At 53.7% G+C, this 15,893-nt stretch overlaps 1 protein-coding gene across 1 annotated transcript; it reads right to left on the bottom strand.

Annotated features, from left to right (window-relative positions):
• Positions 1-7,815: 7,815 nt before the first annotated feature.
• On the bottom strand, positions 7,816-15,624 carry NYAP1 (neuronal tyrosine phosphorylated phosphoinositide-3-kinase adaptor 1). The gene is made up of 7 exons (XM_060077920.1): positions 15,537-15,624; positions 14,136-14,287; positions 12,252-12,607; positions 10,266-11,786; positions 9,192-9,407; positions 8,855-8,964; positions 7,816-8,370 (listed from the first exon to the last, which is right to left on the bottom strand). Exons 2-7 carry the CDS (start codon positions 14,201-14,203, stop codon positions 8,107-8,109), a joined length of 2,535 nt encoding a protein of 844 aa, XP_059933903.1. The 5' UTR covers positions 14,204-14,287; positions 15,537-15,624; the 3' UTR covers positions 7,816-8,106.
• Between the last annotated feature and the right edge of the window lie 269 nt (positions 15,625-15,893).

Genomic DNA, 15,893 nt, shown 5'->3' with positions numbered 1-15,893 from the left:
TTCCAGAAAGTCTCCCCTCATGACTCTGAAATTTCTGGAATGTGTACATCTCACCGTTCCACCCATCCCTGGGCTTTAAGGCAGGAATGTCAAACAATCAGCATAAGGTCACCAGTTGGTCAGTGGAAATTTTTTGAAATGGTGGTGACACCAATCTCTGGTGCCTCCAGCCTGCGGTTTCTGGCTCCCAGCCATTTTTGGTAGCAAAAGATTGCCCTGGGGTGGTGGCAGAGGCCAGTGGGTGGCCTGGATGAGTCCCCAGCCAACACTGCTCCTCACCTCATCCTGGGGGCAGTTTGGACGTGGCAGAGGAGCAAGCAAGAATGGAAGCTAGACCCTCAAAAGAGGCTGCCCCTCTGAAGGTGCATCTATTAGGGGCACCCGAATCTGAATAGCAAGCGACTCTAACTCTTGGTGCCTATAAACCTTAGAGGCACCCTGAGGAAACAACCAAGCACAATCCAGGGAGTGTGAGTTATGGGAACAAAGGAAGCAAAGATAATGTGTCAAATTAGACGAGACAAAGAAACATAACCACCGGTTGCAATGCCTGGTTCTGGATAGAATCTCGGTTTGAAAATCACATGTTGAATACGCTCCAGTGTGATAGCATTTGGGAGGGAGATCTTTGAGAGGTGATTAGGTTTACATTAGGTCATGGGGGTGGGGCCCTAATCCTTAAGAGGATTAGTGTCCTCTGAAGAGAAAGAAAGACTAGAGCCGCTCTCTCTCCACCATGTGAAGACACGATAAGAAGGTGGCTGGCTGGCTGCAAACCAGGAAGAGACCTCTCACCAGGAAGGGAATTGGCCGGCACCTTGATCTTGGACTTCCCAGCCTCCAAAACTGTGAGAAATAAATGTCTGTTGTTTAAGCCACCCACTCTATGGTATTTTGTTATGGTAGCCCATGCTGATTAAGACACCAGGACACTTTGGGGCACAATTAGGGAAATGTATATACAGCCTGGATATTAGATAAAATGAAAATCTATTGGGACTTCCCGGTGGCGCAGTGGTTAAGAATCCGCCTGCCAGTGCAGGGGACACGGGTTTGAGCCCAGGCCCAGGAAGATCCCACAAGCCATGGAGCAACTAAGCCTGCACGCCCCAACTACTGAGCCCACATGCCACAACTACTGAGCCCACGCGCCACAACTACTGAGCCCACGCACCACAGCTACTGAAGCCCACACGCCTAGAGCCCATGCTCCTCAATGAAGAGAAGCCACCACAATGAGAAGCCCTCACACTGCAATGAAGAGTAGCCCCCGCTCACTGCAGCTAGAGAAAGCCCGCGCACAGCAACAAAGACCCAAAGCAGCCAAAAATAAATAAATAAATATATTTATTTATATTTATTTTATTTTTTATTTATTTTTTGTGGTACGCAGGCCTCTCACTGTTGTGGCCTCTCCCGTTGCGGAGCACAGGCTCCAGACGCGCATGCTCAGCGGCCATGGCTCATGGGCCCAGCTGCTCCGTGGCATGTGGGATCTTCTCGGACCGGGGCACGAACCCGCGTCCCCTGCATTGGCAGGTGGACTCTCAACCACTGCTCCACCAGGGAAGCCCAATAAATTTATTTAAAAAACAAAAAAAGAAAATCTATTGACATGGGGAAGTGGAGACCATTAACGGAGAATAGCAGCTTTCAAAACAGCATGTGCAAGATAATCTCATTTTGTTAAAAAACATATATATGCATAGGAAAAGCCCTGTAATGTTATACAGTAAGCTGTGAAATGGTAACCTCTGGGTGGTGGAAATATGGTGTTTATTTTTTCTTTTCAGTATTTGATGACTTTCTACAATGCATATATATTGCTTTGTAAAAATAAAAGTTTTTTTTTAAAGGTTATTTTTAATTAGAGAGGGAGTGTGGTCTGGGAGGGGCTTCATAGATTGTTTGATCCCAACCCTCATTTTTTTTCAAAGGAGGAAAATTTTTGACTCATCACACTGACTTTTAAAAAAACAACAACCCTTTTTATTGTGGAAAATTTCAAACAGACCCAAGCGTAGACAAAACATTCTACCAGCCTCAACAATGATCAACTCATGGCCATTCTTGTTTCATCCCCCCTCCCCTCCCGACCCAATGCACTTTCCCCCTTTCCTTTTTGTTCTGAAGCGAATCCCAGACCTCACATAATTTATCCCATTAATATTTCAGTACTATCTCTTTAAGGACTCAAAAATACACAACCACAATACATTATCATGCCTAAAAAATTAATAATAATTCCTTAATATCATCAAATATCCAGCCAGTAGCCATAATCCCAATTGTCTCATAAATGTAAGAAGTCAGTTTATTTGGTTGAATCAGGATCTAAATAAGGTCCACAAATCACAGTGGATGATGTCTTTTGCAGTCTCTTTTAATCTGTGGGTTGTTGCTCCATCTCTTTATTTTCCCTGGTGATATATTTGTGGAGGAATCCAGGTGCTTTGCCCTGAGGTGTTTCCCACAGTCCTAATTTTGCTGGTGTTCAATGTGTTCTCCTCTCCTCTGTATTTCCTGTAATTGGTAGTGGCCTCTAGAGGCTTGATCATATTCCTAGGTTTGATTTTTAGGGGGCAAGAACACTTCATAGGTGGTGGTGCATTCTTCCGTCAGGAGGCATAGAATGTCTCGTTGTCTCTTATAATGTGATAGGTGATGTTAGCTGCTGTTGAAACTCAATACCTGGATCCATTCCTTCAGGGTGATGCTCCAATTCTAAAATTCTATCTTTGTTCATTAGCTGGGAGAGTTCTATAAAGAAAAACTTCCCTTCATCGGTGATCTGATAAAGGCAGACAGATGCTTGATTTTTCCCTTTACTTACGAGTTTTCAAAATAATGAAGTGATTCTCTGGCATCCTCCAAAGGCGAGCAATTTTTCAGCCATTATGAACTCATGAATTTAACTCAGTCCACTGCAGTTCTTACCCTTCCTGATGCTCCAATTATCCCATCCTTTGGCCATTGGGAGCCTCTTCAGATTTGCTCCTGAGTCTTTTTCATGTGATCCTAGTAATCTTTGATAGAAATCTCTCATCAGAGCTGAAACATGATCTCAATGGGTAAAATGGGCCATGAAAGATAAGGCAGGTGTTATTTCTGAGGTCTTTTTTTTTTCTCCCCTTTGGTTCGAAAAGCATTCCCTCCCCAGTAAGGGTCTCCCCTACCCAGCTCCTGTCTCCCCCTTGACTTGAATGTTCCAGGGCCCTCTCACCTCTGGCTGTGCTGCCCTAGAGTTCCCTGCTTTGCTGGGGTTTCAAAAAGTAGAAAGTCAGTGTTGGAAGTGCCTTGGTGACCCCAGGAAGGGATGTGGAGTCCCAGGTGAGTTTTACCAGGTGTCAGGCAGGCAGGGCTGGGTCCAGGCTGACTTCCCAGGGGATGCTCATTCCTCCAGATGCTATGTAAGGTTTATAATTCCAGCACACCCTGTTCTTTCAACTTCTAACTCTTCTCAGGCCTTTGATCTTGTACACCTAGCAGAAGGGCTGTGTACCTCTGACTCATGGCAGCCTCAGCTGCCTGCCTTTGCCTGAGCCCCTCCTACCCTGACTCTGTCACTCCAGCCTTGCTGAGGTTCTGGTCTCTTTCTCATCTCCCCCATCTTGGTCTGTATCCCTACCCATCTCTCTTCAGCCTCAAAGGAGGCACTGTGCTATCTTATTCAATCTCAACAACCCTCTAATCATTCCCATTTTACAGATAAGGAAAGTGAGAAACTTAGCTGTTAGTGCTGATCTGGGACTTGAACCCACACAGGCCAGCTCCACAGTCCCTGACACCTCGTGCCTGCCTCTGCTTCTTGTCACTGAGCAGTTTTTCCTTTTTAGAAAATAATATCTATTTTCTGATTTCAGAATGAAGACATACACATAAAAATTCAAGCAATATAAATTTTACTATTTTTTAAAAGTAAACTTAAGTCCCCTCTCTTCTCAGACCTCAAAATCATCACCATCAACTATCTGGTGTATTTCCTTCCAGACCTACATAAACATTTATGAATAAATAATTTTTCTAAAAATGGGCTTTCTCTGTATGTACTTTTCTGCACATTGCTTTATTCACTTATTAATTTATTGGGAACTGCTTCTTGTGTTTAGAACATCTATATTTCCTGCATTCTATTTAACAGTTTTAGTTTTCCATTGTTACCATAATTATTTAGTCAGTGCCATACTGATGAACTTTGGGGTTGTTTCCAATTTTTCATTATTTCAAACAATGCTGCAATTAGCACCCTTGTGCATTTAGCTTTGCACACCTGTGTAACTATTTCCGTAGGATAAATTCCTGGAAATGGAATTTCTGAGTCAAAACCATGCACATCTAAGATTTTCATAAATATTTTTAAACCGACCTCCAGAGAGACTGTATTAATTTACATTTACACAATGAATGCCTGTCTTCTGCACATAGTTGCCAGACTGATGTTACGAATTTTTTTCAGTTTTGTCTGATGGGTGAAAAGTGTTTTATTATGGTTTTATTTTGCATTACTTATTGTTAAGGTTGAGCACGTACGTTTGTTGGTAATTTCTCTTTCTTTGGTGAACTGTCTGTTCATGTCCTTTGTTCGCATTTGCTGGGGTTGTTTTTTCTTTTTCTTATCAACTCACAAACCTTTCTTATATATTGCATCAATCTTTTTAATATGTGTTAGAAATAGTTTCCTAGTTTAATGTTTCTAGTTTGACTTTGCCATATAGAAGTTCTAGCTGTGAATGAGATCAAACTTAAGTGCCTTTTGGTTTATTTGTTACTTTTTTTTTCTAATTTTTATTGGAGTATAGTTGATTTACATGTTACTGGTTTTCATATGATTTTAGAAGGGCCTCCTCCCTCCCAAGGTTATAAGAATGTTCACCCACTTCTCCCTTTTAATATTTTGTTTTTACATTTAAATCTTTCGATGTAATGAATGAAATAGAAATCCAGCTTCCCACACTCTCACTTGACTAGCTAATTGTTCAAGAAACAATTATCAAATAATCTTTTCCCCACTATTCAAGTGCCACCTTTATCATATACATGCTAAATTCCCATGTGCATTTGCTGCTATTTCTGGACTCTGTTCTGATAGATTGTGCCATTCCTGTGCCAATCCCAGCTCACTGTGCTTTCAATATTTGATAGGCCAGGTCCCCCCCTTACTCATCTGTTTCAGAATGTCCTGGTTTTTCTCATTATCATTCTGGATAAACTTCTGAATTGTTTTGTCAAGTTTCCCAAATTATCCTTTTGAGATTTAGAGACTTCATTGAATTTACTGATTTAGGGAGGACTTACATCTTTTACATTACGGTCTTCTTATTTAAGAACTAGTTATTACTCTGCTTATTCAAGTCTTCCTTGGTTGAGTAACTCAAAGTACTTTAGTTTTATTGATTAATCGAATAGAGGTCCTATACTTTTCTTGTTAAAGTACTCTTAGATATTTTATGATTCTTGTTGCTCTTATAAATGAGATATTTCCTTCCATTAATTTCCTAACTAATTATTAAAAAGCTATTGGAAATCCTGCCATTTTCGACAACATGGATGGACCTTGAAGGCATGATGCTAAGTGAAATAAGTCAGACAGAGAAAGGCAAATACTGTATGACCTCATTTATATGTAGAATCTGGAAAAAAAAAAAGAAAGAAAACCAAACTCATAGATACAGAGAGATTGGTTGCTAGAGGTGGGAGGTGGGAGGTGGGGAAAAATGGGAGAAGGTGGTCAAAAGGTACAAACTTCCAGTTATAAGATAAGTAAGTCCTGGAGAGGTCATGTACAGCACGGTAACTATAATTAACAATACTATATTCTATGTTTGAAAGTTGCTAAGAGGGTACATCTTAAAAGTTCTCATCACAAGAAAAAAAAATTGTAATTATTTGTGGTGATGGATGTCAACTAAACTTATCAGGGTTATCATTTCACTATATATATATATATAGAAATTAAAAAAAACATAAATAATTTAAAAGCTATTCCTTGTTCTTAACTCTTATCTCCGTCCACACCCTCTCTATGGAGCTTAGTCTTGGCCTTGAGTACCATCTTTTATGTTGATGACTCCTAACATCCAGTCTTGTCGGCTCTCCCAAACCATCATCGTCTTATCTCTGACTTGGTATTTCCTAAATTTCAAAAATTCTCACACCACTGTCATAATTTTTCATATTCTGTATTCCACCTGTACTGTTATTTGCTTACTGTTTTTCTTTAAACCAATTCATTAAAAATAAATTTAGCCTTATCTTGTGCAATAATTGCCGTGAAATAACAAGTAGTATTCTGATGTGCTGATTATAATTTCTCTAATATGCATGAATATAAATACAAAACTATTAAAGCTTTTAAAAAATGTTCTTCATACCACTAAACGACATCTCTGGTATCATCCATTGCATTTTTTAATCTCTGGTCTAGCTGGTAACAAACCTGAATATTCACCATTGCTTCAGAGTCAACATTCTTCCCTCATAGCCCCTCTCAACCCCACTTTCCATGCTATGTCAGGCTGATCATTTCCTCAGTCACCTGAGCGCCAAACTTGGGCTTCATGGATACCCCCTTCGGCTCCTTCATCCCCATCAGAGGATGTTTTCTTTCAGTTGCATCTTGCAAACTGTCCCTTTGCCCTCCATTCTCCCAGACACTCTTTTTATCCTCCTCCCTGGATTCCTTCTTGAGGACCAGCCTCTTGCTTTGAGGCCCCTCCTTCTGCACCAGCTTCATCAAGGTTGACTCACTGCCCTCAGCATTATTTAAACACAGTTGCTGTGCCCATCCCACCATGGCAGATAATCATGACACGAGCTTGGGACCTTCCCCCTGCTCATCCAAACCTTACCTGTACTTTTAGGCTCACTGTGCCTTGTCAGAGGAGTCCAGCTCTCTCCCTCTCCTACTCCTGGAGCACTGCCTGGTGTCGGCTCAGGTATATCACCTCCCTGAATAGACTACAAGCTGCTTGAGGACAGGCTTCAGTCGGAACGTTCCTTCTGCATCGGCGCACGGCCACGCAAACATCAGATGCTCAATTAGGGTTTGCTGAGTCACTGCACGGTGGCGTTCCCAAAGACTTTCCTCCAGCTCCACCTCTCCCTCTCACGTGCCATAGTAACCCGCCCTGCACAACCTCCGGCTCCCACCAACCAGGGGCAAGAGTGAAAACGGGACAGGTATATGAAAGGCGGAGCGCACTGAAACATAAGAAGCCAGTTCTAGGATCGTTAGTCTTTTAATATATTATTCTGAAAAGAAAGGAATTTAAAAAAAGTTCCTGACATCTCTGCTGGGTTTTTTGTTTTTTTGCTTTTTAATTTAAATAAATACCCTGCCCGCCCCCCACCCGCGAAAATTTCCCTCCTTCCCCATCATCCCCCCCATCCCAGGTGCCAGCCCCTCACCCCGGAGCTAAGTAAGATGCCTGCTTCAGAGCAGGCCAAGCTCACTACCAAATACTGGCGACTTGTAAATACTGTAAATGAGCCCTCTAGCCCCCGGGCTCCCCGAAGCCCCTCCCTTCTCCTGCTCCACTCCCCACTCCAGACCTGTCCCTAGCGTTGGTGGGGCGTGGATGGCAGGGCCTTTAGGCGCTGGGGAGAGTGCTAGCTTGGTTCCCTTTACTTGCCTGCGATTCCCCACTCCCTGTTCAGGAGCAGGTCAGAAGGGCCAAGAATTGCCCCCCAGCCCAAAATAAATAAAATAAACAGCACCTCCCCCACTCCCTAAAAGAGCTCCTCTACCTCTCACTCTCGGGTCCCTGTCCCTCGCTGACCCGCCCCCCCTTCTTCCTCCCTGACCCTTCCCTCCTCCCCCATGCTGACCTGGCCTTGGCCTTCGCCCTCTCAAGAGGAGGGGTCTGCTTGGCTCAGTGGGAAGGGCGGCGGAGGGCCTCACTCCCAACCTCAAGCCAACCCTCCCCCAAGTTTCTGGGGGTGCTGCTTGGCGCCCCCAACCCGATGGGCCCGGCCGATTCCCCGTCTCGGGGGCTAGGGTGGAGGGCAGGGGTTCTCCCCGGCTCTCTCTCACCTGGTCCTTCAAGCGTCCCTCTTTCGAGGCCGGTCTCCCCCGCCCCGCTCCCCGGTTCCGGCGCCCCGGCCTCCTCAGATGGCGGTGTCCCAGAGGACTGTGTGCTGCCGGCGGCAGGGCGGGGTGCCGGACTTGCGGGGCTCAGGCCCGCGCCGCCAGCTGGGGAGGATGGGCATGCTCTCCTGCTTGCAGAGGCCGCGGTCGGGCCGGTGGCGCGCCTTGATCTCCTTGCACACGCAGCGCTTGCGCTCGATCACCTCCAGCAGCTTGCCGTCGCGCTCGCGGGCGGCCTGGGGCGGCAGGGGCAGCGGCAGCGGCAGCGGGAGCGCAGGCTGGGTCTGTGCCCCTTCCTCCCGCCGCCGGCCCCGACGGGGATGGGGGGGGGAGGGAGGAATAAGGGGGTCAAGGACCTCAGAGTCACCCGACCCTGTCCCCACCGCCGAGCGCCGAGGCCAATGCGTCGCCCAGAAACAAGTCCTCTCTTGCCCCTAAGGCCTCCGTCCTCTCTCCCTGCGCCCTGGTGCCAGGCGGGGCGTGTCTCACCCCAAGAAGGGGCGCCTTTTCAAAGCCGTCTTCCCAGCAGGATGCATTTTTCCACCCAGAGGGGATGTCTCTTTCTAAACGCAACGCACAAAGGCGCACGTCGGCCAGTGGCAGCCCTGGCTGGCTACCCAGGATCTCCCCCACCCCCTCGCTCTCCAGCCTTCCCTGTTAGTCTGTGGCAGGCCCCAGCCTGAAGTCTTGCCTTTCTTCCCTCACCCGGGCCTTCTTACCTACCTGTTCCTTCACAAATAAAATGCCCAACCCCGTCTCCCTCCTCACCTGGCTCGGGGCATCCCTGGGCTGGCTGCAGGGCCGAGGGGTGTGGAGCGCGGCCTGCCGGACTCCTGAGGTGGAGGCGGAGCGCCCCAGGCGGTAGCCTCCCGTGAAGTCTGAGGCAGAAGATGGAGGGGTGAGAAGGGAAGGGGCCTCCACGTTCCCCTCCCCCAGTTCCCTGAGGACAGCCCCTGCCAGGCCGCCCCCCACCCCCGCAGCCTCATTAGAGGAGGAAAGGGCTTGGAGACGTGGTATTAGAATGTAGGGCCCAGGATGAGGACCCTGGGAGATTCCCCCCAGCCCGCCCATCTGTGTGCTGGTGTACGAGGGCAGAGCGTGTCACCTCCGTTGCGGTGGCAGGCGGGGAAGGTCTGGCAGGGTATGGGCAGCGCGGGGCGGCTTCCTCCTCGGTCCCCTCCGTGGTGGATCCTGGCCAGCAGACCCTCTGCTCCCTGGCCCCTCACTGGGATCCCTGATGCCATAGAGCCTCTGTCCTCACGCTCCACCTTGCCTGGACCCTCGGCACTGCCATTCCAGGCCTGGACACTGTCCTCGACCTCTGCTGGGTGACAAGGAGAGCTCTGAGACTGTACAATGGGAAGGGTCTTGCTGTCCCCCCAGCTACACACACCGCGGCCTGGGTGGACCAGGAGAAGTAACTTGCCCCGTTGCGGGTCACAGCTGGGAAGGGAGGGGCCCTGCTTCACACAGAACATACACAGAAGGAGGGACGCCAGTCCTGGCACCACCCCTGGGCTGAGAATCATAGATATTTACTGCTGCCAAACCCTTTTCCCTGTTCAGAGGGGTCTCCCCTACCCCAGTTTAACTTCAGAGCCCACCCCCCAGCCCCAGACAGTGCCAGAATAAACACCATCTGAAACAGAGACCAGGGGCGCTGTTCCCTAGGAGGGGGAGAATTCCCAAAGCCGGGAAGTGAGAAGGGGGGCATTGGGGGAAGGGCTGCATGTGAACTAAGCTCATCTCCCAGAGTAAGCCTGGCAGAGCATTGCGTTGCCAAGCAACGGTAGGGGCCTCCCTCTCCTCTCCCTCCTGTCTGGATGGGTTGCCATGGTAACGGCTGGGAGGCAGCTGTGTTTAGCTCCTAGTGTGCGCACACTCACAAACACACACCCCTGCAGCCCAGCGAAGGGAGGGGCAGGGAGTAGAGCGGGACAGGGCAGGAGGAGGAGACCAGATTCTACCCCGTCCCCATCCCAGGTCTTCCTGCCCCTCCAGAGCCCACACGGGGACCCTAATCCCTTCAGTTTGCTGCATACCCCCATCCCTCTGGTCTCCCAGAAAAGTTCCCAGTTCAGGACAATGGGCTGTGGCTTCCAAGTATGCCCTTCAACACCTCCCCCAAATCATCACGGACATCCCCGGTCCCCCTCCCCGTCACCCCCTCCTCACTCACTGTCCAGCTCTTTCGCCTTCCTCCCGCCATACAGGACCTTCCTCTGCAGAGCCCAGCCTGCCCCAAACGTCGAGGCGCCCATCTCCTCTTCTTCCTCCTCTGGTGTCCCCGCGCTGGCGATGACGTGGGCACAGGAGAGGCTGGCAAAGGCCCCCCCGTCGGTCCCTTGCTCCTGCAGCTGGATCTTGACCACGGGGGATGGAGCCCCCATTCCACAGCCCTTATTCAGCACCCCCCCAGCCTTGAGGCTCTCATAGGCAGGGGGTCTCTTGAGCCCAGCTGCCGCAGCTGGGTAGGTCCACAGCGGGGTCAGGGGGCCTGCAGTTGGGTCCGGAAGGCTGTGTGGGGAGGCCAGGCAGGCGCGGTGGTGGATCACCCCAGCTGCTGCGCCCATAGCCCCGCCATGGGGGCTGGACTTCCCAGGCACGGGGGGCCTCGAGCGGGTGCACAGCATCCCGTGGAGGACTGAGATCTCCTTCTCCGTCTTTGGCTCCCCAGCACCCAGGGGCGGACCGGTGGGCAGGACGGAGTGCGTGGTCACCTTGACTGCTGAGTACACCATGGTGTAAGACACGGCCTTGTCCTTGGGGGGGCCGGGGAGCAAGGCAGCCGGGGCAGGAGGGGCTGCCGGCACCCCTGCCGCCTTGGGGCAGATCATGCTGTGGGAATTGGGGAGCTCCCTCTCCCCCCGGGGCTGGCCAGAGCCCTGGGGCGGCAACGGTGTCGAGTGGCTCCGGGCTCGGCCCGAGGGTCCCAGCAGCAGCAGGTTGGCAGCGGGAGGCGGAGGCGGTGGGGGAGGCGTCTCCCGCTCCCGGGCAGGCACTTGGGGAGCTGGGGTGGAGCCGGCTGGCTCCTTGGAGTGGCAGAGGACCGGTAGCCTCGAGACCCCATCGCCAGGGGCTCGGGAAGCAGGCTTGGCCTGGGGGAAGGCCAGGAGTGGAGGACGGTGCTGGAGGAGGTTGGGGAAGGGCGGCGGGATTTCACAAGGAGTGGTCTTGGTGGGCGTCCCCTCCCTCCGGCTCGGGAGGGCTGAAGCTGGACGGCGCTGGGTGTGGAGCTGAAGGGCGTGAGGCTGGTGCGGTGTGGAGCTTGCCGTCAACGGAGGGGCCCCATTGGCGCGGCCTTCCCCGGCCTCCTCGGGCAGCGGGTACTTCATCTCCTCGTATATGGCCTCGCTCTCTTCTGAGTCCGAGTCAGCGCCAGCCGTTGGGGTCGGCCCCCCCCCACCCCCAAGAGGGGGCCCAGTCAGTCCCCCTCCACTCCGCCCTCCTCCCCTGAAGACATCCCCCACCATCTCGATGTACACCGGCTCTTCTTCCTGGGCACCCACCTCAGGGTCCCCAGCTACACAGGACCCCCTACTGAGGCGCTGAAGGGGCGGGTTCCCCCCTCGAGGAGAGGCGGCTGGGGGACAGGACTCATCAAAGGAGACAGAGAGCTGGGTGTTGGGACTTCGCCTGGGCTTCTGTGGAGGAACCTTCCGGCTGGACTCGCGGCCCTCCGGGGTTGGCTTCTGTGAGCCTGGGCGGGAGTGGGAAAGAGAAAAAGAAACCGGGCTCTAAGTCGGGGAAGGAAATGGGGAGACCCACTGTGACCTCTTGACTCACCGGCAAGGACATTTCTGCCGCTTCATTTTCCCCACGTCCCTCAACTTACAGCCCCAGTAGGTTCTTTTCCTACCGGTCTGCCTCCCGTCCTTCTAATGAACGCCCCAGAATCTGCAGCTCCCACCCTCAATTCTCCCCAACCCTCAAGGCCCTCCAAGGCCACCCCTTTCCCAAGAATGAACTTTTCAAGGAGCTTCCCCTGCCCTTGAATGGTTCATCTCAGGCCCTTCCAAAAAGGAACACCCCCACTCCTTCTGAGAATGGAACCTTCCACTTCCTTGGTTCTTCCCTGAATGAACCCTCCCGGCAGGCCTCCCCTGGCCTGGAATGGATCCTCCCAGCTCCCGGGTCCTACTGGGCAGGGGTGCTGGTGTCTCACCTGCTTTCTTGCTGGGGGGCGTCTCTGCCCCCGGCCCTGCCATGCTGAGCTTGGTGCTGGGGTGTCTCCGGGGCTTGGCCGGGGGTCTTCGGGTGCTGCCGTCCTCTGTGAGGCCCCCCCCGCCCCCCCCAGGCCCGCCCCCCACGCTGTCCATGCTGCCCACCGAGTGGCAGGAGAGGGAGCGTGGGGCCATGGCGCTGCGGCAGGGGTGGGGGGTGTGCTCTTGGGAGGCGGGCATCGTCATGAAGCCCATCCTGAGCGAGCGGCGCAGCGAGGCAACGTCCCGCACGCGGACCCCCGGCCCTGGGCCGGCCCCGGGCCCCGCGGAGCCTGCGGGAGCCCCCTCCTTACTGGAGCTGGGGAGAGAAGGCCCAGATGGAGCAGAGGTCGGGCCTCAGGCCTGGGCCCCCCGCTCCCATACCCCAAGAGGGGTTTGCAACTCTGTGGCCTCCCAGGTAGGAGGAGGGGGGCCGGGGTGGAGATGGGGGGAGCCTGAGGGTCCAAAGCACTAAGGTAGAATCTTCAGACTGAATTTCTAGGCTTTGAAAAAGGCAAGGATATGGAGGGCAGGGATGAGAGAAGGGGTGAGCCTGTGTGCAAGGGAGCATTCCTGGAGCTGGCCGACCCCAGCCTGGGCATCTCTGGTGCACACACACGTGTGGACAACTTCGTACATGGAGATGCAAACCCAGGCAGCGCAGCCCCGCCTGGCACATGCTCCTGCCACCCTGGCTCTGCTCCTTCTCACTCTCACGCTGGCCCACACCTGGCCTCTGGCCTCCCTTCATGTCTGGCTGCTGCAGCCTCCACTCCCACACCGCCTCCTTTCCTGGACCCGGGCTGTACCGCCGCATCCTCAGAGGAGCCTCCCCCGGCTGATCCTTCTTCCTCCCTGCCTCTCTCTCTTTCTTTCTTTCCCTTTCCCTCTCTCTCCCTCTCCCTCTCCCTTGGCGCTGTCCTCTCTCTGTCACCCTCCCAAGCTCACCCCCCATTCCCTTTCACTGTCTCTGAGCTTCTGTGTGAGTGAAGGGGGGGCGCGGCCGGCAGGGAAGAGGGGAGAGCTGTGGTGGGATGGGCTCTCATTAAGGCCCTGTCTACTAACCCTTCATTAGGGAGAGATCAGTGCAGTGATAGCTCTGATTAATCTAATTAACAACAAGAATTAAACTTCACAGTTTTGAGGAGGGAGAAGGGAGCAGGGAGGTGGCTCTGACTCAGGCTCCGAGCTGCTGTGCCGTCAATGGGAATGAAGAGAAGGGAGCAAGACGGAAGAGGCCAGGTGCCAGGTCCCCGGGAGGGCAAGGAGAGGGGGCGAGCCGTGTGTGTTGGGGGGGGGTTGGCTCCCAGTCCTGGCTCCTCTGCAGGGCCAGCCTGCCCGTCCCCCACCACACACACACACACACACACACACACACACACACACACACACACACACAGCCCTGTCACTGGGAGGGAGCCAAATGGATCGTCTCTGGCGCCCCTCAAATGACCCATCCCTGGACCATGAGGGCAGCAGGGCCTGCCCCTTCCAAGGTCAGGTGACAGGGGAACCAGGAGCCAGGCCCACACTGACAGAGAGGAGGACATCACAGGCCAGAGGTGAGTCAGGAAGGAGTGTCTTGGGCCTCTGGGGATGGGGAAGAGCCAACAGGGTGTCCCTGGGCTGGAAGCCCCCTGAGAGGCCAGGGCAGGGGCTGGAGCCAGGAGCCAGGAGCCGGGCAGGGACAGGGCGTGTGCAATTCCAGCAGTTCTGTACTGAGCACGGGCTCTGAGATCAGACTGATGACCAGGCTGTTGGAGTCAGGAAGGGCAGAGGGATGTGGCCCCGCCACGAGGGAAACAGAGGTGGGACAGGCGAGGGGGCAATCTGGGATGCGGCCTTACCTCCTCTTGGCCTCCTCTTCCTTGTGCTGCCTCCACTCCAGCTTGGTTTTTCGGTAGAGGAGGTTCATGTCGTGGGGCAGGAGGCAGGTGCTGGGGATTCCTGCTCAGCGCCACCAGGCCCGGGGGGCGACCCTCCCTGGGTCCCGGATCCACTTGGTAGGGGGGAATGGAAAGGAAAAAAAAGAAAGACGTGGGGTGGTCGGGGCCAGGAATGAATGAGAAAGAGAGAGAAAGGAGCAGAGATGTGACTTGGGTCCTCATAGAGAGGAAAACAGATGGAGGCACAGAAAACCCAACACCGCCTCCAGGACCCACACACGTATAGACACAGACGGACATGTATCCAGAGTCACACACCCTGACAAAGGTGTTCAGAGCCACAGATACACACTCTGGAGAGATCAGACTGAGAATCCCATCCTGTAAATACATCCTGATCCACCACACAGACAGCCCCCACCAACCTACAGCAACCCTGCAGCCACACAAACACACATTCAGACCCACAAACCACCGGGCCACAGACCCATATCTACCAACAGAGGACCAGACACAGTGATTGGCATAGGTAAACACAACCTAGGAACAGCCAGACACACAGACATAAACACGCCGACACACCCACAGCACACACAGACCTACAGACACACACAAATCGGCTGCACCGACTGGACGTACCTATAGACAAGGAGTTATGCTGGGGCCTACTTGCCTACACTGCACCCCGCTGGGGAAGGGGGAGACAGTCAGACTCCTCACCCCCTCTTGGGGCCTGAGGCTGGGGGGTGTCATGAGGGCAGGGCGGGGATGCTGGAGAAAGGGTGGGGGCATTCTGAGTTGGGCAGCTACAAGACCACCCATCCATGTCTCTCCATTCCCTGCCGACCCCCTCACCAGTCCTTCGCCTGGGCCCGGGCTTCCGTCCACCCCTATTCCTGCACCCTGGCCCCTCAGCGATGGTCTCCGCCTCCCTCGCTGAGGGCCCAAATCACCTTCCTCCTCCGGGATCTGGGAGGCTCCCGGCTTCCCTCTCGCAGTCCCCGCCCCTCCATCCCACCCGGGGGTCTCCAGACTGGCCTCATAGCTACCTTCTGAGCTGCGGCCTCCATACCTGCCCTGGTTTCCCTTCCCCCAAACACACTCTCCTTTGCGCTTTCTGCCTCACCTCTCCTTCTAGGCGCCTCTCCTCACTGCCGTCCTCTCCCTTCCCTGTTTGTTCCAGACCTGGCCGGCTTCATCCCCCTCTCCATCCAAAGGCCCCAGGTTCCCGGGCACCCCTCCCCTTCCCCTTGTCCTGCTACCCTGGGTTTCTCCGTCTCTCGCCCCGCCAATCCTCCCTACCCCTTGTCCCCCCATCCCACCTCCCCGCACCAAGCATCCCCAATTTCTACATCACCGTACCTGGCCTGCCGGGCGCCGGCCCCCCCATGCCGGGCTCCGCCCGAAGCAGGAGGAGGGAGGAGGAGAGACAGAGAGAGACCGGTGGGGGGAGCCGAACAGGGCCCTGCCGCAGAGACAGCCCCGCCTCCGGGTCCGCCCCCAGACCCGCCCCCGGCCCCAAACCCACCCTTCCACACCCTCCAAGGACGGAGCGGGAGTGGCTGTGCTGCGCTGCGCCGCTAGCCTGGTGTGGGGGGCAGCGGGCCAGCGGAGCCGGTGGGGGGACTCGGAGAAACGTCGTGGGGTTCAGGGGACCCGGCGCCAGCCCGCCCCCGCTTTGGGGCGTCCGCTCCTTGCAGCCCCTCGCCCCTGCCCGGC

This window comes from Mesoplodon densirostris, chromosome 16, assembly GCF_025265405.1.
Source record: "Mesoplodon densirostris isolate mMesDen1 chromosome 16, mMesDen1 primary haplotype, whole genome shotgun sequence".
Lineage (NCBI taxonomy): Eukaryota > Metazoa > Chordata > Mammalia > Artiodactyla > Ziphiidae > Mesoplodon > Mesoplodon densirostris.
Note: the sequence above shows the minus strand (reverse complement) of the source record. Positions and strands in the feature narration are given on the sequence as shown.